Raw genomic sequence first — 20,966 nt, 5'->3', positions numbered from 1 at the left:
GAATCACCATAATTAGAAATCTTAAAATTCAGGCTCTTGTTATAGACAAAGAATATCATACTTTACATTGTCATTCAAAGATGAGAGGCTTGGTTAGAGTTTTTTTTTTAAGTTGTTGGTTTAAACAAGGGTCATTATTGCTTCCTTGGGTTCTAGGAACTTCTTTGTAACTACATACGATTGGAGTGTTGACTTGCCCTTTCCATGCTCAGTAAAACTGCTATACTATGTAGCGAGTTATAACCTTGGCGACCAAAGAAAAGTGTTCATTATTTGTGAAACAGTTTGGGAAGTCTGGTATTATTTACTAATACATTATTAATGATTTTTGCATGGCATTTTTTAGAATTTAGAATCTTTCTAGTGTTGATTTGCTATTTCTTCACTCACTCATTCTGTGAAAAAATCTTTGCTAGGATCTTGCTATGTGCCAGGCCCTGAGGAAACAAGCTAATAAGATGTGGCGCTTATCCCAGAGGAGTCCACATTCTAGATGGGGAGAAAGACAAGCGGTTAGATAATGAGACTATGGCAGAGCCGTTGGTAGATAGTTTGGGGAGCCAAGCAGAGGGAAAGTCCATCTCTGCAGGGAGAATACAGCAAAGAGGAGGAGCTATTGAACCAGGTACTGAAGGACCAGGAGGAGCTTGCCAAGTCGAAGAAGGGGAGGTATATTTATTGCCTACTGAATCTCAGGCTCTGTGTGTAATTTTGTCATTTAATTTTATGTTGAGGAACATGATATTCTACTTAAGTAACTTTGCAAAGCCACACAGAGGGGGATTTACAATCATTGCTTTAGAAGTCATTGGTTTTAAAGCTCTTGACCACAGGTGAGCCTTTTTCTATAAAGGGCCAGATTGTAAATATTTCTTGCTTGGTGGACCATATGGTCTCTGTCACAACTCTTCAACTCTGCCAATGTAGCATGAAAACAACCATAGATAATATGGAAATGAATGATCATGGTTGTGTTCCAATAAAACTTTATTGACAAAAATAGGCAGTGGGCCGGATCTGGCCCATGGGTTGCAGTTTGCTGATCCCTGTTCTGGAACAGCAATTTTAGCTACCATTCTGTTTTGGAATATTTCTGAAGAGGCAGCTTATAGGCCTCATTAACTTTTCAAGTGGGTCAGTGACAGTGTCAGAATGTATTATAGAATCTCACCAAGAAATGATAGCAGACTGGATTAATAATGGAGGTTCGGACTGACCCAATTTTCTAACATTTCACATCATCATTGTTAATATTTAACAGACCTCTGAGAATCCAGATATAATACATCTTTAGGTCATTATAGATGAGTCTAAAGAAAAAAAACGCACTAATTCAGTCTTGGCAGAGGATTTGACATTGCGTGGGTATGTGTGTGTTTTAACTCTGAGATTTTCAAAAAACAGAAATTGAAAAGATTTGTCTGGAGCCACTGGGAAGGAATAAGGTAAATATCTGAACGGGTGGCCTGGGTAAAGGCCCGATGCCACTGTCTTCTGGAAAAAGGCAGACACATCTGGTTAGTGTAACCTTGAGGGGCTGTGTGAGGGAAAATCCTAAGCCCAGATTAAAAAAGCAGTATACATCTTGACATCTTAAAGCAACAAGCCAGAAAAATCTGTCTTTAATAGCTGATACTGTGGGAAAAGTCACCAAACTCAGAGAGATGAGTAAAGAATTCGTTGGAGCAAAACAGTGAATTGTTTTGAGGACAGATCTCTCCAAGAGTATATTCTAAGAAATTTAGCGTGGTAGGAAAACACCTGCAAAACCATTAAAGGACTTCAGAAATGCTACCAAAAGGAAACACAGGGAAGCCATTTAAATCACCTGTCCTGGCCCTACGTGACTAAAAGGAGATTTTTCTCTTGGCTGATGATGGAGAGCTGGACGAGTATGGGTACACTGGGAGCTGATTTCTTTTGAGTAAACCTTTTAAAAAATCAAAAGCAGACTAAGTTTATAAGATGGTTTCAAGTTTGGATGGTTCCAACTGGATCGAAACATTGTCTTACCACCAGGAAAGGATTAAAAGTGATGTCTGTTCCTGTTGTCTCCAGAGTTCCATGTGCTTGGTGTCCCCAAATGTGTTTTGATCTGGTTCTCCATCAGGCTCTGTGTTGTTGCTTTGAGGTTTGAATTCGGAGAAAGTGGGAGGAAAAGATGGAAAATATGGGAGTTGATATCTTCCTGGAAGACGCTATGCATGTTAGCAGGCTACAGTTATTCCAATCAAAACAATTTAAACTTTTCCTTGTGTTTTGGATCCTGGGCACGAATCTTGCCTTGGATGAAACAGATGTGATTTTGGGACGTGCACAAAGTCCCATAATGTGGAAGCTGAGCTTGTTGGCTCTCTTGCTACTGTACCTCACTCTAAACCTACAGGAATCAAACTCTACCCGTTGTGCATTTGTGTGTTGTTTCTGGCCTCTTTCTAGGTTAAATGCAGCTTCATAAAACTCAGAAAGATCTTCCTGAAGACAGAAATCTTAGGGCAGCTGAAGAAATAATCTGTAAAGTAGATAAATGCTTTGATGTGGATTATGTTCAGCAAACAGTGTTTATGTAAAAGGCTTTAATATGTAAACCAATTAAAGAGTCTTATAATTTGACTTCTCTTTCCCATTGAAGAAAACTTTTTTATAGTGTAAATATAGTAAAGAATATCTGTATTCTACAGCCTTGCTGACATTCTTTTCTTTTGGCAAGGGTTAACTAAAGGGGATCTTCAAAGCATTGTTGATATATCGTAGAAAGCTTTGAAGCTTTTATTAGCATCACTGGAAATCTTTGTTTCCTGGAAAGTTCACTAATGGAATACGTAATTTCTTACAGAAATCCATTTCTTAGCTGTATATAGTAAATAACCTAATCAGTGGAGATGCTAATGCAAGGTAAAATTAATATCTAAACTGGTCCTGAGTCAACTATATCCATAGCCAAGCTTTTAAAGTCTTAAGGTATGATGTTATTTGAATCAAATTAAACTTTTCTTTATCTTAATTCACCCAACTCTGTAATAGCAATATAATGTACATTTTCTAGCAACTCAGATGGCTGGTATTGAATATGAAACCAATCTGCTCCATCTCAGCACCTTCCATCTCAGTCAGTGGTGCCATCATGCAGCCAGTTGTCCATTCTGACCACTTCTCTTCTCCTCCACTGTCACCACCTGTTCCAGGTCTTACTATCTCTACCTGGGTGGCTGTGTGGCCTCCTATCAAGTTCTCTGCTTCTTCTTGTCCACTTCCCCATCTGTCTACCCCCCAAGTCTATTTTTCTTGAAGGAACTAGAGTGATTCTTTAAAACTAAGTCAAGATCATGTCACTCCCTTGCCCACAGCCAACAATGGCTTCTAGCAACTCCAAATAAAACCCAAAGTCCTTCTTTGGCAAAGGGCCTGTATGACCTGTGCTCAGCTCTCTCTGACCCGCATATCCTGCCATCTTCCCTGACACTCTTCATTTCCCTTGCTCCACTCCAGCCACACTGGCCACCTTGCTAGACCTTTGGACACACCAGTCACTCTCCTGTCTCAAGACTTGAGAATTTATACATGTTCTTTCCTCCTCCTGAACTCCTTCCAGATACTCACCAGCCTTCTTCTCCAATTCCTCCAGGTCTCTGCTCAAATGTTACCTCCTCAGAGACGCCTGAAATATGACTTTATCTGAAATAGAAGCCCCCCTTTCTCTTACCCTGTTTTTCCTTCCCAGCTCTTACTAACTGACATTCACTGCTTTATTGGTTGATCAGTTTGTTTATTTGTCCATTCATTTATTTATAATTTGTCTATCCTGTGAGCTCCATCATGACAGGGACTTTGGTTTATCATTGTATCTCTCATGCCTAGCGCTCACAGGCAGTCGAGACTTATCTGCTAGGTATTGAACACAGGAAAGAACCAGGGTTATTCAGGTAGTTTTGGTGTGTGTATGTAGATCATATCCTAGTGCAGTTATGTTGTTTAACAATACAGCGAAGTTTTTCATTTTCCTGCCCTACTAAAGGTTTGCCCTTCAAGAGTCAAGGTTTATCTTCGATTTAGTTCTGACCTAAAGATTCTAGCAGTAACCTTGGTTTACCTTCAACATACTTCAACATAGAGATTGCAGTACCTGAACTTCTTGGTGATTTAATGGTTTTATAGTGGCAATCTGTGTAGATGGACAGAGCGCCATGGGCATCTTACGTGGCTGCTTCTTCAGTGATCAGCAGGCCCATATTTAGCACGAGGAAAAAGAGCCACATACTCAAGTCTATTTTTAATACAGAAGAGTTCCCATAATTATCTAAACACTTAGAGGTTACTTTAAGAAATTTTATATGGTTAAAGGAGCTTTTTCTCCTACAAATGAGCGACCAATAATCTTCCTGTGAATATTATATGAGAAGAAATTGAGAGTAAGAGCTAATAGAGGAAGTTGGAGAAATGGTTTGTCCATCCTCGCAGAAGATAATAATAGCCATTGCATGAGATCATTTTGTTGGCATAATTGCCCTGAGCTGCTTTTAAAATGTCAGATGTATTGCTATATAATTTACAGACAGTAAAATTCATTCTTTTTAAAAGTGTACAGCTATGAGTTTTAATAAGTGCATATAATTGCACAACCACAATTTGTGTAACCAATTTATAGTCAAAATATAAATTTCTATCGCTCTAAAAAGTTCCTTGTGCCCCTTTGTAATCAATCCCTCCATTCGGCCCTGGCCCCTGGCGACCACTGATCTATTTTCTACCCTCATAGTTTTGCCTTTTCCACTGTCATCCCAGTGGAGTCGTACAGTGTCCAGCTGTTTGAGTCTGGCTTCTCTCACTTAGCTTAAGGCACTGCAGATCTGCTCATGGTGCAGGTTGTCAGGAGTTTATTCCTTTTTATTGCTGAGTAGTATCCCGTGGTGTGGATATGTGCTGATCCATTCATCAGTTGTGGGATATTTGGGTTGTTTCTGATTTTTGGTAATTACAAATAAAACTCCCATGACTTTCATGTACAGGTTTTCATGGGAACATACATCTTTATTTTTCCTTGGATAAATACCTAGGGGCGGGATTGCTGGGTTGTATGGTAAGTATGTGTTTAACGTTATTAAAAAACCACCAAACTGCTTTCCAAAGTGGCTGTGCCATTTTCCATTCCCACTAGTGAGGTGTGAGAGCTCAATGAGCTGCTTCTGAATCCTCAAGGACTGACGCCCGGGGTGGTCTGCCTCCTTGAAGAGAAACCTCAGGATTTTTCTTTCCCCTTTGTTCCCCTCAATTTTGTGTTCCAGTCTCTTCTGCCTGAACCTTTACTTTTTTTTTTTTTTGGTGAGGAAGATTGTCACTGAGCTAACAGCTGTGCCAATCCTCCTCTATTTTGTATGTGGGACACCGCCACAGCATGGCTTGATGAGTGGTGTGTAGGTCTGTGCCTGGGAACCAAACCTACAAACCCTGGGCCACCAAAGCAGAGCGCATGAACTTAACCACTACCCCACTGCACCAGATTGAAAAATCTTTCAACCCTTCACTGTTGCCTGAGTTTCTTTTTTCCTCCTCTGCATGCGACACAGTACCTTATATTGGGTAGATGCTAATTCCCATCTGTTTGACGTGGTTGTGGGAGACTACGTTAAACTTTCTCAAGGGGAAGGACTGCCCTCTGTGGGACTTTGGTGCATGTGTGGCAGGCTCTGCATGAGGTGGTTGAGCCCCCGCCAAGGTCTAGGAGGGAGTCCTGCCATCTCTTTCCTGACAATAAGCTATCACCTACCAGGTGTGGGCTGTAGAACTGTGTTTGGACTTTCACTGTGCTGAAGATCAAGTTTTCCCTAGGCAGAAAAGCCAGAAACCAGTCTGTGGTTATTGAAAGGTATCTAGATTTATCTTGGAGATACTAACCACGAAGGGTGTAGAATCTTGTGAAAAGATTTTTCTCTCTCTTGAAGCTTTTACGTTATTTTTCAGCCAGCGGTACAGCATAGCACAGCGGTTAAGGATGAGAACTTGGGAGCCAAACTCTGCTGCTCACCACCTGTGTGACCTGGGGCAACTTTTCTGTGCCTTAGTTTCTTTGTCTGTAGAACAGGGATAGTAATAGTAAGTAGTGGTGATGATTAAGTGGTGAATATGTGTTTGGTGCTTAGATCAGTGCCTGGCAAATATTAAGTGCTGCAGGCCTGTTAGTTGCTACTGTGATTGTTATTAACTAAACTTTATCCCCCATACTCTGAAAGCATGTGTTTTTCATGCATTGGTCCCACTTTCACAGCTGTCAGGTACTAGATACCTTTTCTTTTCTTTTTTTTTTTTTAAATTGGTACCTGAGCTAACAACTGTTGCCAATCTTCTTTTTTTCCCCCCTTCTTCTTCTCCCCAAAGCCCCACGATACATAGTTGTGTATTTTTAGTTGTGGGTCCTTCAAGTTGTGGCATGTGGGAAGCCGCCTCAGCATGGCCTGATGAGAGGTGCCGTGTCCGCGCCCAGGATCCAAACTGGTGAAACCCTGGGCCACCGAAGCGGAGCGCACAAACTTAACCACTGGGCCACCAGGCCGGCCCCTAGATACCTTGTCAAAGAATGACTCAAATGCAGTTACGGTGAGAGCCAGAGTTGTATGACATCACCTGGAGTGACGTCCAGGCACTGAGTGTGCCCCGAGGCGTGTGTTTACGCTCACCGTGCTGACTTGGGTCACGTGTTTGCGTGGCGTCGGTTCTCTGGTCTGGTCGCTGATTTCTTTACTCTTGGAGGCTCAGGGGGAGGTTATGATTTCTGAGGTGCACCGTCCTGCGCCCGCAGACCTCTTCCTCCATTTGAAGGGTTGAGTCCCCCATAGTTTGGTCAGTAGGTCTGGGTTAGAGGTTTTGGCACAGCTCTTTAGTTCTCTCTCTCTCTCCCCCTAGTTTCCTTGTTGCTGTCTCAGAAATGACTTCTCTAAGTGCTGGTATTTTGCTTTATGAAAGTGGTTTCTTTGAGTGCTGCTTAGCAGCTTTGTTCTCTGACTCTTTTACACTGGCCCTCTCTCCAAGGAACAGAGCTGACCTGCTTTCCCATTTAGGACCTGTGGTTTGTGGGAATCAGTCAAGTCCCCTCTGTTTTGTGAGGCCGCTGCCTCAGGGCTGCAGCACGCGGTCCTGGGACCAGTGAGCATGCACACCGCCAGCAAGGAGGTCCGTCCTGCCCCTCGGGCGGGGTGGGCCTGCCCCGGTGTGTGCACCCCGGCTGTGATGCTGCTCTGCTCCACTCACGCACTTCAGTTATCCCCGGGGGGAAGGAAATTTATGTTGTTCTGAGCATGGTCTGCAGGCTAACTCCATTCTCACGAGTGCACTAGAACTGCTCCTGAGTGCCTCACTTATAAAATGTAAACTTGTGAGAGGCTATATGGAGTTCCAGTAGCCTTTCAATATTGCCTTACTAAACATGCACCTGCTGGCATGGGGCGGGTACCAGAAAATGTTGACTTTAAGAAGGGGCGCCTCAGACTTGAAGCTCTCGAGACCCACTTCTGTAACAGGCAACCGGAAGACGTTACCTGGAGATGAGAGGAAGGAGGCGAGAGGGACCCAGAGTCAGTGAGGACCCACCACCTCCTTCCCGTCGTGAGGGTTGACAGGCAGACTGTGGGGAGAGTGAGCTCTAGCTTGTAGTGTATATTTTTCTTAGCAAGCACAGTTTGAATATCAGTAAGTTTTTTTAATTTGCTATTTGTTGTTCACTTAGGGGAAAGAGAGCAAGGCCTAACATAAGCATCTTATTTTCAGGAAAACATGCCCACGTGAGGCTGGTAGAGAACAATAGAAAACATTTGCCCTCCCCAGTTGCTGAATTGCATGGATCGACTGTAAGTGTCCAGGGGTCCAAAGAGGGCCCACAGTATCAGGGCTGCTCCGAGCCACTGCGATCCCGTTGGGAGACCCCCATTGATCTCTGATGGAGGAACAGTGAGGGCTCGATTCTGAGAAGTCTCTGGGTCCTCTTTTCATTGTGGTGGCTGCACATCTAGAGTACCTCCTGAGACTGCCTGTGAAAATATACTCAAGTGGTGCTTTTCAGACTTGTTTAGCTTTAAGGACATTTGCAGAAAGCCATACTTTTTGAGGCATATTAGATGAAATGTGAAGGGTTGAAGTGTTGCATTCTGTTTTGCAACTTAGTGTATTAGATGGTTTGTCATTATAATTACATATCTATGTGTGTGTGTGTGTGTGTACAAATTGTGTATGTATATTTAATTAGTAATTGTAAAGTTGTCTCTTACTATATGTCTTATTCAGTCCGGGCTGTTATAACAACATACTGTAGACTGAGTTGCTTAAACAGCAAACATCTATTGCTGACAGTTCCGGAGGCTGGGAAGTGCCAGACCAGGGTGCCAGCAGATTCATTCCTGGTGAGGGCTCCCTTCCTCATTAGCAGACAACCGCCTTCTTGCTGTCTCCTCAGTAGTGGAGAGAGAAAGAGGAAGCAAGCTCTCCTTGTGTCTTCCTATATGGGCACCAATCCCATCATGAGGGCTTTACCCTCATTACCTAATTACCTCTCAAAGGTCCCAACTCCAGATACCATCACACTGGGGATTAGGACCTAAACAAGTTAATTTTGAGGGACACATGGCACTATATTTGGGTTCTGTAAACAATGTAAAATCATATTGACAAGCACATCTATCTGTCTGACAGCAAGCTGTTTTTCTTCAATACTTGTTTGCTACTTGTTTATTCATTTTGTGGTTACAATTGGGCAAATAGTAGGAGGCATCAAAGATTTTATATGAGAGAACTTAAAATTGAGAATTCTGCCCATTAACAATTTTTCTACTTGTGATTTTGGATAATACCTACATCCTTTGAATTTTGGGGTAGAACACCTCCCAGGGTTTTGCAGGAGAATATTCGAAAATGTATGAGGACCTGACATGGCCTTTTAAGAACTTGTGCTGTAATGGGATATATGGGAAGCCCACCCAATAGCAGCATAAACCCCTAAAGTGGGAAACGTGTCGCCATAGGGAGATATCCCCAAGGACAGAGGGGTGGTGGCGTTTCTGGATCTCACCAGGGAGGATTGTGGTGCTTATTTTAGCTCCCTCTCCTTCATGTGTCCCCCGCGTCAGTTGCTATTTTGATGGTGAGCATCTCCCTACAGCTGGTGGTGTGCTGGTTGCCAGGAGCCCTCACAGGGGGAACGAGCTGCCCCTTTGCCCACTGGTGACTGGTACCCCTGTCAGTCTCTCAGCATCTGTTTCTTGAGCACTGGACTCGTGCCTATGAAATAGTAAAAGCATACAATAAAGAATGGAGTCCTGCTTATAAAAACCCACAGCCTCATTTTAGAGAAAAAATACATATGAAATACAGGTAACTCTTGATTCAGAGAAATAGAGTTCAAAAAGGTTGTCATAGTCAAATTGTACTTTGAAATACATTTAATATACCCTGACTTGCTGAAAATTACCAACATTTACTTAGTAAAAAAATCTATTATTTAGGAAAATATTCACTGTTCTGTGGATATTATTCTAGTGGGTAAAAATATTACAAGTATAATAGTTCAGGATCAAAAAATCTCCTAGAAATTACTTGACAAATAAAATGGGCCAATGTTAGTACTCTTAAAATGGTCTATTATTTGCTCTTTATCCAAGCTTTCTGTACCCCTCCTCCCTGGCCCCAATATTAAAACGAAGCCCAGGCAAGCAGCCTTCATGTGTCATTGAGAACGGTCCATTCCTCTTTCTAAAGGCGTCACAGCAGCCCCAGTGTCTTTGAAGGGAGCCCCTCCCCCTCAGCGTCCCTCCCGCCCTATCTCCTAAGGCACCTTCCCACTGTTGTCATCACTCATTTGGCTCTAACTTTGGCTCCTGCACATGGCTGTCCAGTCACTTACTAATGGTTTTTCCATCAACTTGTGTGGCCCTGGAATTGATGTTAGTAGAATGACACCTGGGCACCAATATAGTGAGTACATGTCTGAGAGGTGATAGAAGGGAGCTGTCCCCATACTGTTACAGACCCATGGCGATGTCTCTAGCTTATTGTATAGTTCCAGTCAGTGTATACTTTCTAATAGGCACATGGTTTTGCTGATTTGGAGACATTTTATTTATTTTTTACAAATTTTGAAATAATAAGAATGATTACTGTTTTATTATTACTCTTGTTGTTGTGGCTAATCTAACCCTGGATGGTTGAGAATGAACTGTATTGGTCGCTTATAATCAGGTATTTAGCGTGAATTTAGGAGAGAGGAAAGTCCCTAAGGAAGAAGTGAGGCGGTCAGGGAAGGCCTCATAGAAACTGGAGGCATTGAGCTGAATCCCAGAAGGTATCTTGAGGTTTGTTGAGGATAGGGGGAAAGTGCCCATGGCTCTGTGAAAACGTCTTAAAGAACCTCCTTTCTTTGTTCTGGGCATCCAGGGAAAGAAAGAGGGGAGAAAGTAGCCAGAGGAAAAATTGGGTCTCTGGAAGCCTTGTCCCCAGAACCTGCAATGGGGTCTGTTGGATGGATGCCTGGTGAAGGGGGACAAGACTCTGCTAAATGCTCTGGACCTAGAGGGTCCTGACACCATCGGAGTTAGGTAGTATGTGAACAAAACTCTCGGCAATGTCCCTTCACTGTGGGCACCTCCATGAGCACCTCCCGTCAAACCGAAGTCTTTGGAAACGTTAAGATGGAAGAGTGCCTTTCTCTGGAGTGTCTCCCCTCCAGATGCAATTGGTCTAGAATGAGTCACAAAGTCATGTCAGAGTTTTTGCATACAGATTGATAACTGTCTGAAAGTCAAGCAAAAATTCATTTTTGACCAGGAAGAAATGCTTTAGAAAGGTGGAGAGAGCCCTGGGGAGATGAGCAAAACCTCCTGGGTCTAACCTTGAGCTGACCTCTTCTCCCTGTTGCACTCACCATGTTGAGTCTCCTTTCCCCAAGGCCCTGTTTTCCTCTGGAACTTTTTCTGCTTTTATCCAGGTTTGACTAGATTATTAAACTTCAACCTATTACTTAATTTGGACCCTTTACTGATGGTGATCTTGCTCTTTTCTTTCTCCCAAATTATCTTGAGCGCATGAAAGCTGATTTATTATTTTGTTTTCCTGTCACTTACTATATGCTGAAGTTTTGCTGTCTAGTGACTGAGGTTTTCCTTTGTCTTTGAGCAAACCAGATTCCTAGAACTCAAGTGTCTCAGGGACAGGCCTTTCCAACTCCTTCTTGGTCTTTGGGCTCATGATCCCTACTACAGAGTTTCTTCTTTCTCCACCCACAGTACAGCCTCAAGGGGATCCTTCTGCACACTCAAGTCTGGGAACCCCTGCCCCAGAGGGCACTGGAGGGACGTCGGCCAAGGACGCCGTGTGATCTTAGACACTGGGGCTCTCTGAGAGGAGAGAGTGGTGAGGGTTTCCTCTCCTGCCCTTGCCTCTTGGCTCCTTTTGGTTCTCTTGGCCTTTTTCCTTTTTGATTTCATTTTTACCTTCCTTTGTGGTAAGAGGGTACAGAAAGAGGGTCTCCTTTTCTAAAGTTTAGCAGTTCCTCTTCAGTTTAGCAGGCGGAGGAGGAGCCCCAGGGGAAAGAGAGACTTAAATTGGCCAACCTCTGTTCACAAGGTGCCAAAGCCTTTTAGTAATAGACAGAATTGTGGGGGAGGAGGGAAAATGATTTTTTTGGGGGGCACAAAAAACAGTCTACTTAAATTCAATAGTTTGTCTGTGTTTACCGCAACCATCTTTGTGGCTTCAAGTAATGAATTCATGGCTGTCTGAATCTCACCAAGCGGTGGTGACAATAATGCTTTTTGCTTTGTGGGAACTTCACATGGGTTGACTCGTCTCCACCCCCTCATTACCACAGGCTGATTTCCTTCTAAGTTGTCTCAGCCTGGGCTTCCGGGGAACCCCATTCTCTGTACCCGAGGCGAGATAGGTTCTGACACTGTGTCTCCCATATGCTTCTAAAAACCAGGAAGTGACGCCAGCTCTGGTCCTTTATAATGCTGGTGTGTTGTTGGCTGCCTTCCAGTTCAGGGCCTTCTGTGCTTGAATGAACTCTTTCCTGACGTGACTTTTTCAAAAGGTAATACAAGGAAGTGCCTTGACATTGTCAGGAGACAGGAGGAAGCGCTTCAGTAGCCTAAAACGAAAGATTTCCCAAAGCCACCCCTGTCTTAACCACTAACCAACTAACCGCTAACCAGCTGATAAACCTAGGGGCTTTCATCTTGAGTCTGGGATCTCAGGGGTGAAGCTTTGCTTGAGTTCTGTACCCCCTCCCAGGCTGAGTCATCAGAACGCCACACAGGCAGTCAGCCATTTTGAGTGTAAGGAATGAGTCTATGACCACCTGTATACAAATTACACGGAGTTAGGAAAATCACCCTGGGAGATGTCTGTTTGCCATAGTCCTACTCTGCTGTACTTCCAGTATGGGTGGAGTTTTCCCTCTTTCCTCAGCCTTTGAAGAAAATAGATGGTGAAGATTTTCTCTTCCTGAAATTAATGGCGTAGACCAAGTTCTAGCCCGATCACTCACTCTGATGCCCTGGATGGGTTACTCTGTTCTCCTAACGTTTTTATCCTGTGTCTCTTTTTCTCTAAGGAATCAAGCCTTTGTCAGTTCCTTCTTGCTGTACCTATTCAACTCCTTGATGAATTCCAACCCGTTCTCTTCTGTTTTCTCAAGTCTTTCTTTGTTACAAGGCTTCTTTCCTAAAGCTCCTTATTTGGATCTGATGTGAGTTTGTATTTAGAAAGTGCTCCTATTTACTCAAGATAACTCTTGTCTTTAGACTAAATATCTTAAATTTCAGTCATCACAGAAAAATTAGAGCTTTGGAGAACCATTACATGGAAATTACTTTATTCACTGAGTATAAGATGAAGGAAAAAATTACATTCTTTTTATTGAGTATTTTTATAAGAGGTTTAAAAGATATTCTAACCAATGCCCTTAATTTGTAGTCACTGATGTAAGTGAATAGTTGAAAGGGGGAAAGCTCTTTAGCAGCAGAAAATTTATCCCAACAGTGTATCCTGCTTTGCTCATATATGCAGTTGTCTTATATTGTTTACTGTTTTCTTTCTTAGATTTCAAAGTGGGAATTTCCTTTCTCCTTTTTCAGAGAGAGTTTGCGTAGATGACCTTAAAGACTCAGAGAGCTGAGAGATGAAGATTTTGAAGTCATTCTATATCTGAAGCCATGATTTAAATAACAGCATTACAGTAAGTATTTAGCAAAGAAATATAACTGTTTTGTGGTGAACACGTTGGCTTTGCCTGCATTCTGAGAATAGGTTAGAGTACGTTGTGAAGGGTGAACTTGTATAACTCACATTCAACAAACAAGAGCTCTGGGTAATTAAAGCCACCTCTGTGACCGGAGTTTTCTTTCTGAACTGAGCTGTGGCTCTGAGGAGCTCTCAGGGATTCTAAGATAGACTTTTCAGAGGAGAGCAGAGCCAGGCACAGAAAGGGAGTGAAGCAACCTTCCAGGAACTGTGCTATCTGAACTGCCTCTCTGGGGCAGTATTCCTCAAAGTGTGTTCCTTGGAACACAGCTCCCTAGACTATTAATGCAGTGGAGACAGGGGTGGGAAGATGGGTCTGTGCTCATGAGTTTGGAAAACATTGGCTTAAAGTTAAACATCTTCCTTACTGAAGGATCTCAAAAAACGAATGAGCCTTGTGAATCTCCACGGGCCTGTGTAGTCGGCCGTGCTTACAAGAGTCCTATGGAACTCTTTCCTTGTGGGGCATCTGGAGACTAGTGTTCCATTTGCTTGTTAAATATTTATTGAACACTACTCATGCATGGTGTCAGATGCAAAAAACTACAGCAATGAATGAGATTGGCAATGCTTGTGTATAGACAGCAAATAAGGTAAGAAGTAAATAAGAACAAGTATTGATTGGCATGATAGCAGACGTTTGAGAGAATGGTCTCTAATGGGAGCTGGGGGGCCTGGGTTTTAATCTTGAGTCTGCCACTTATAAACTGTATGACCTTGGGCAAGACACTTGACCTCTCTTTCGATTTCCACATCTGTAAAATGGTGATAATAGCATCTACCTAGTAAGCTTATTGTGAGGATTAAAATGGTGAATGCATGCTGGCAAATACTAAACCTTATACAAGTGTTATCAAACTTTGTACTTATAATAATAGCGGCTGAATGCTTTGAAGGTTGTATGATAGACAGACTGGGGAAAAGATAGTGGTGAATGGGGACTTTTGAATAGGATGGTCCAGGACTGCTCTGAAGTGGAGATCTGTAAAGATGAGAAGTACTGAGCTATGGAGACAATACAGGGAGAGAATACAGAGGGAAGTGCAAGTGTAAAAGGGTATGTCTTATGGAGAGAAAGCATTTGACAAATTCCAACACCTCTTTAAGATTAAAAAAAAAAATAACTAAACGACAAGAACAAACTAGGAATCGAGCAGATCTTCTTGAACCTGAAAAGAGTATCTATGAAAAACCCACAGCTAACATCATACTTAATCATGAAGGACTGAAAGCTTTCCCCCTAAGATTGGGAACAAGACAAGGATGTCCACTCTATCACTTCTATTCAGTATTGTTCTAGCCAGGGCAGTTAGGAAAGAATGTGAAATAGTAGTTTTCTAGATCAGAAAGAAAGAAGTAAAACTATTTCGAGTTGCAGATGACATGATTGTGGCTTTGGAAAATCCTAAGGAATTCACTAAACTATTAGAACTAATAAATACATTCAGAAAGGCTGTAGGATACAAGATGAGTATACAAAAATCAGTTGTATTGGTATATACTTACAATAAACAATCTGAAATGAAATTAAGAAAATAATTCTTTTTACAGTAGCATGAAAAAGAATAAAATACTTAGGAATAAATTTAATCAAAGAAGTGTAAAACTGATCCAGTCAAAACTACAAGACGTTGAAATAATTTAAAGAAAATCTGAATAAATGGAAAAACATCCCATGTTCATGGATTAGAAGACTTACTATAGGTAAAATGGCAGTGCTTCCTAAAATGATCTATATATTCAATGCAATCTCTATTAAAATCTCACATTGACTCTTTACAGAAATTGATAAGCTGACCATAAAATCCATATGGAAATTTAAGGGACCTAGAATAGCCAAAACAGCCTTGAAAAAGAGCAGAATTGGAAGACTCACCCTTCATGATTTCAAAACTTAATACAAAGCTACAATAATCAAGACAGTTTGATACTGGCATAAGGATAGACATATAGATTTTTGGAATAGAATTGATAGACTAGAAGTAAACCCATACATTTATGGTAATTGATTTTTGACAAATGTGCCAAGACAATTCATTAGAAAATAGTCTCTTCAACAAATGGTCTGGGACAACTGGATATCAACATGAAAAGAATGAAATTGGACCTCTACCTCACACATATACAAAAGTTAACTCAAAATGGATAAAAGCCTAAATGTAAGAGCTAAAACTATAATACTCTTAGAAGACGACATGGGTGTTAATCTTCATGGTCTTGGGTTAACCAACGATTTTTAACATGTAACACCAAAAGCACAAGTGACAAAAGAAAAATAGATAAATTGGGCTTCAACAAAATTGAAAACTTTTGTGTATCAAAAGACACTATCAAGATATGGAGAGCCCACAGAATGGGAGAAAATGTTTGCATATCACATAATCTGATAAGCGACTTGTATCTAGCATATATAAAGAACTCTTACAACTCAATAATAAAAAGATAACTCAATAATAAAAAGATAACCCAATGCAAAAATAGGCAAAGATCTGAATAGACCTTTTTCCAAAGAAGATAGTCAAATGGCCAATATGCATATGAGAAAATTCTTAACACTGGCCATCAGGGAAATGCAAATCAAAACCAGAATTCTAGATTCTACTTCGTCCCCACTATGAAAGACAGACAGTAACAAGTGTTACTGAGGATGTGAAGAAATTGGAACCCTCATACACTGTGGGAACGCAAAATCTTTCTAATGCAGCTGCGTTGGAAAACAGTCTGGCAGTTCTTCACACAGTTAAACAGAGTTACCTTATGATCCAGCGTATCCACTCGTAGGTGTATACCAAGATAAATGAAAACATATGTCTATACAAAAACACAAATGTTCCCAGCAGTGTTATTCGTAACAGCCAAAGAACAGAAACAACCCAAATGTCTGTCAGCTGATGAATGGACAAATAAAATGTCGCACATCCATATGATGAGATATCACTTAGCTGTAAAAGGGAATACAGTGCTGATGCATGCTACAACATGGATGAATCTTGAAAATATGCTAAGTGAAAAAAGCCAGACACAAAGACCACATATTGTGTGATTCCATTTATATGACATTTCCAGAACAGGCAAATCTATACAGACAGAAAGATTAATGGTTGCCTAGGACTGGAGTGTTTAGAGGGAAATTGAGAGTGACTCCTAATGAGTATGTGGTTTCTTTCTGGGGTGATGAAAATGTCTAAAATTGATTTGATAATCGTTGTACAGCTGTATGAATATACTGAAACCATTGAATTGTACACTCTAAACTGGTGGATTATATGGTATATGAATTATATATCAATAAAGCTGTTATATATATAAAAAAAGATATGTCTTGGAGGTATAACTGTCAGCACTTGGTGATAGATGGGATACAGGGAATAAGGGCAAGGGAGGAATTCAGAGTGATTGCTAGATTTTGGCCTTGGCAACTTCTGAGAAGGAGAGGAAAGGCTGCAGGAGGAGGTTTGGTGCTGTTTGTTGTGTTTGGTTTGGCTCTAATGGGGAGGGTCAGCTTTGAGAATCAAGAATTCTGTTGTGGGGGCCGGTCCTGTGGCCGAGTGGTTAAGTTCCCACGCTCTGCTTCCGCGCCCAGGGTTTCGTTGGTTTGGATCCTGGGCGCAGACGTAGGACCGCTCATCAGGCCACGCTGAGGCGGCGTCCCACATAGCACAACCTGAGGCACTCACAGCTAGAATCTACAACTACGTACTGGAGGACTTTGGGGAGAAGAAGAGGAAGGAAAGAAAAAAAAAGATTGGCAACAGATGTTAGCTCAGGTGCCAATCTCTAAAAAAAAAAGAGTTCTGTTGTGGTCATATCACGTTTGAGGGACCTGTTAAATATCCAAATAGAGATACGGTGGACAGTTGAATGAGTCTGGAACTAAGAACAGCAATCCTGACTGAAGATAAAATTCAGCTGACAGGTAAATCCATAGGAAAGGGTGAAAACAGAGAGAGAGGGGAGGGAGAATGTGTGTGCGTGTGTGCGTGTGCGCGCATTAATAAGGCTCAGGATGAGGTGGAATAGAGGAGGAGAGCCAGAGAGAAACCTGAGGAGTGTCCAGCCACGGAGGAAGGAAAGGAGGAGAGTTCAGGCTCCCGGAGCTCAGGTGATTTCAGAAGGAGGGAGGGGACCACCGAGCTGATGCTACTGAGAAGTCCATCAGAGGAGGACAGAAGTGTCCGTTGGAATAGCCAAAAGGGATGTCATCACCTTGACAAGAGTAGTTTAGTAGTGGAGACTGAAGAACAGTGGATCAAAGAGGGAATGTGGAGTGCTAGAATGGACATAGTTAGGCAACTGAAGTTTTGCTGGAACCACACTCTGATGAAAAATTGCTCTAGGATCCTTTCCTGCTCTGCTGAAACACCCGAGTGCTGGTGGGGTTTGAAGGCCATCTCTTCCCAGGAAGCCAGCTCTTACAGGTGTAAATCCTGCCTTTGGGAGCTGCCAACGTCTAGGTAGGGGTGGGGCAGGGCCTGGGGTCCGGAGAAAAGTCACTCTTTGCTTTGTTCTCTGATGGTTTTGATCTTCTTTTGTTACTTTGCTTGGGAGAAAGCTGAAAGAAGGATGTTATTAATGTGCTCTTTTGAAGTTTTGGTAGCATTGTTTAAAAAAATCTTCATTTTTAGATGCAGTTCAGGTCTGTATGAAGCAAAGTCTTGGCTGTTGATACGTCACTGCTTTGCATCTCTTCAGACATCAGTGGAACCCAGTATTTGCACCGCTGAGACTATAGTGGGTTCTGAAGCGAGGTGGAGGGGAAAGCTATATTTTCAAAAGGTGCACATACCAATGCTTGGGGTAGATGCATTTCATAAACCTCAAAAGTATGGTGACCATGGATCTTACCATTTGCATCAGTACATTCTTTCCCCATGCTTCTTTATTAATTTAGATTGTGTAAACAACTTTTTAAGCTATTTTTCCTTCTAGTAAGAACCTAGTCTTTACCTTCTCTTGAGAAAATGGAATGGTACTTAGGCCATAAAACCCATTTGATGTCTTGGGCAAACATTGTGTTTTGGGAACATGACTACAGACTGCTCATTTTGGACGAGTCCAAGTGATGTTTGTTTTTTCCTTTACAAGATTGTGTGTGTGTGTGTGTGTGTATGCATGCACACTTTGGTGAGTCAGATTTTTAAAGTTATATCTAAGTGTTCTTAGCTCAAATTTCTGCTTTTTGTTATATGGAATAAAAATGGCCTGTCATAAAACAATATTTTTAAAACCCGGTGTTTTCTAACTGCCTTGGCATGGAATTAGAAAACATCCTTGTTTTACAAGCCCTGGTTAAAGGCTCCATGGAAGGATTTTTCTTGTGTGTGTGGTTTTTAAAAATACTTTTATGTGGTCGTTGTTTAGTTGTGTTTCCTTGTATTTGTAGGGGGCATGTATTGGGGATTTTGAGGGAAGAATTTTTCAGTAGTACTTTCATTAAAGCATTCTTATTCTGAAAGAAGCATCTTAATTTGTTCTAAAGAGCAGATCCACAGGGTTTTTTGGTTTATTATTAGGAGAAAATGATAGTAGTAGTGTCCTCCTTGGTTAGAAGCTAGACCATTATCCACGAGGAAATCACCAGCTTAACAGAAACCCTGACTTTAGAATCCTGTTTTTTTTCCAGCTGTCCTCCGCCCTAGGTTTAGAGATTTTACGAACTTCTAGCAACTTCCAATCACAGGGAGAATTAGAGTGGTTATCTGGAGGAATCATTTGAACCTCAACCTGTCATTTGGCTACAGGCCCATGCTAAAGGGCACTTTTGATACCTTGATTTTAAAAGAGCTAGAGAAAGTGGTTGCGGCGGGAAAGGGTTGCGTTTGCTCATGTCCGCTCTTTGAGGGGAGGCTGCCGCAGGCCATCATCATGACCGGGGTCAGGCAAGGTCAGTTTACAGTGTCTTCTGATTGTTTTTGGAGAATTGGACTGTATTAAGCAGGTGTTACTGACAGCATTTCGGGTCAGGTTATGGAGAGTACTGATTCAATGTTTTCTGCTCAGGGTGGATCTGTGCAACTTACTTTGTTTCTCAAAAACATCTTGTTTGTCTTGGGATGTGGCCAGGCCTCTGATGTGGGTGGTGTGTGCTGTGTCACCAACCTCAGCCCTCAGTGCCCGAACTTCACTTTCTCTGTCCGTTCGGATGAGTGTGTGAAGCGGGACTAGCCTGTGGAGGAGGCAGGGGCAAGCGGCAATGTGACGTCCCGGAGCCCTTGGGCAGATTTCTTTGAGGTGTGGGCATCTGGGTGATGGGAAGAGAGAAGAACAGAAGAGGACAGGTAAGCGACTTTTGGATTTCTGAAATAATTCCATTTGGCTGCGTTTAGAAACCTGGTTAGCATTTCATGTGCTGTCCTATGACCAAAAACCTACTACTAAAAACTTATTACTATCCAGCTCTCTAAATAGGAAAAACAAGCAATAAAAATCCAAAAGGAATCTCTTTCTTTATGTTCTTTTATTAAATCCAATGTAAGATGTAGCCCTTATTTAAAATACAGTTTGCCACAGAATGGGAAACAGAAACCTTGGAAGAATATGAATACACCTTTGGACTTCTCTGTTCGCTGCCTGCTCTCACACACACACCTCTACTATATTTACATGAAAATGGGTAGCACACGTCTTGAAGGGCAAACAGAAGGTGCATCACAATCAAGTAAGAGGTTGAATATAAATTGGAACAAGTCAACTTTTCATTTCACTCTCTTTTGGATACTTTTACTAATTCTCTTTGCCGGGTTTAGGCTTTTCAAACATTCCTTGGCCCTGGGAGGGAGTTGTATAACCATAAAACTTGAGAATCCTGGCTGTAGAATAAATGTTCCTTTAAAAACCCCAAGGACAGAAAATTGAACACAGCTGTGCAAAAGAAAAAGAAAAAAAACCCAGCGACGGTCAGGGCTGCCGGGGCCCTGACCGACTTTCCCAGTGCCCTGGGGCTGCGGTTTCTCCACGGGAGATGGGAGCTTCGCCGTGCTTTTTGAAAGTTTCAGGAAAAGACCAAGACCATCCTTCAGAACTGTGTGTTTCTGTGATGTGGTTAAGGGAACATTCTGAGTGGAATTGTTATCCGTCACCCTGCTCGTTCTATGCATATTCTCTTCTTTCTCCTGGAGAGGATTTGGGTTTCTGGTCATTTTCTCAGACGCCATCATTCTGCAAACCTGACAGTTCCTACTTAGAAGGAAGTTTTAGAGCATCAGCAGTTTATACACCCGTCAAAAGGTAAACGGACAAGACTTTTGAGCCGCCAAATTCCAACTCCTTTGCCCTCTCAGTCACAGAATTTTCCCCAGAATAAAATGCTTTATAGTATGGTCCTGAGAACATGGCATGGTTGCTCCTGGCTTCTCCTCCCCTGGGATGGAAACCATGATGTTGTCTCTCTCATGTTTGGTTTGTAGCCCAGGAGGAGCCATCGCCACGGACCCTAACCTCTGTGCACCCTGGGATTAATCACTTTGCTCTTTGTCAGACTGTGTAATGATGATTCATACTTCTGCCTCTGCAAGATTAGATTACTGTAATTTTCATATCCCGGACTGCCCACTAGGGATTGGAATTAATACTTGTTGGTATAGAAAGCAGTATCGTGTTTCTAGGGAGAAAGAACTGAACTTGCCACACTTGGCCATCATCACAAAACACTTAGGGAGGGCCTGACTCTGGAAAGTAATCCTGCCTTC

The 20,966-nt window shown here is 42.1% G+C and overlaps 1 protein-coding gene across 16 annotated transcripts in view; it reads left to right on the top strand.

Moving 5' to 3' along the window:
- The window catches only part of SVIL (supervillin), a 223,898-nt gene that overhangs the window by 48,319 nt on the left and 154,613 nt on the right, over nucleotides 1-20,966 (top strand). For 11 of the 16 annotated variants that reach the window (XM_070501109.1, XM_070501110.1, XM_070501106.1 and 8 more), the window contains exon 3: nucleotides 13,113-13,213. Coding sequence is in view for 3 of the 16 variants with exons in the window: in XM_070501099.1 (XP_070357200.1) it covers nucleotides 19,144-19,162 (19 nt within the window). In the remaining 13 variants the exon portion in view is untranslated. Of the gene's footprint in view, nucleotides 1-13,112; nucleotides 13,214-19,128; nucleotides 19,163-19,427; nucleotides 19,557-20,966 lie in introns of those variants that run through there. The other 5 variants (XM_070501099.1, XM_070501089.1, XM_070501088.1 and 2 more) reach the window with 2 other exon arrangements.

Source organism: Equus asinus, chromosome 29 (genome assembly GCF_041296235.1).
Source record: "Equus asinus isolate D_3611 breed Donkey chromosome 29, EquAss-T2T_v2, whole genome shotgun sequence".
NCBI lineage: Eukaryota > Metazoa > Chordata > Mammalia > Perissodactyla > Equidae > Equus > Equus asinus.
This window is presented reverse-complemented; position numbering and strand designations above follow the sequence as displayed.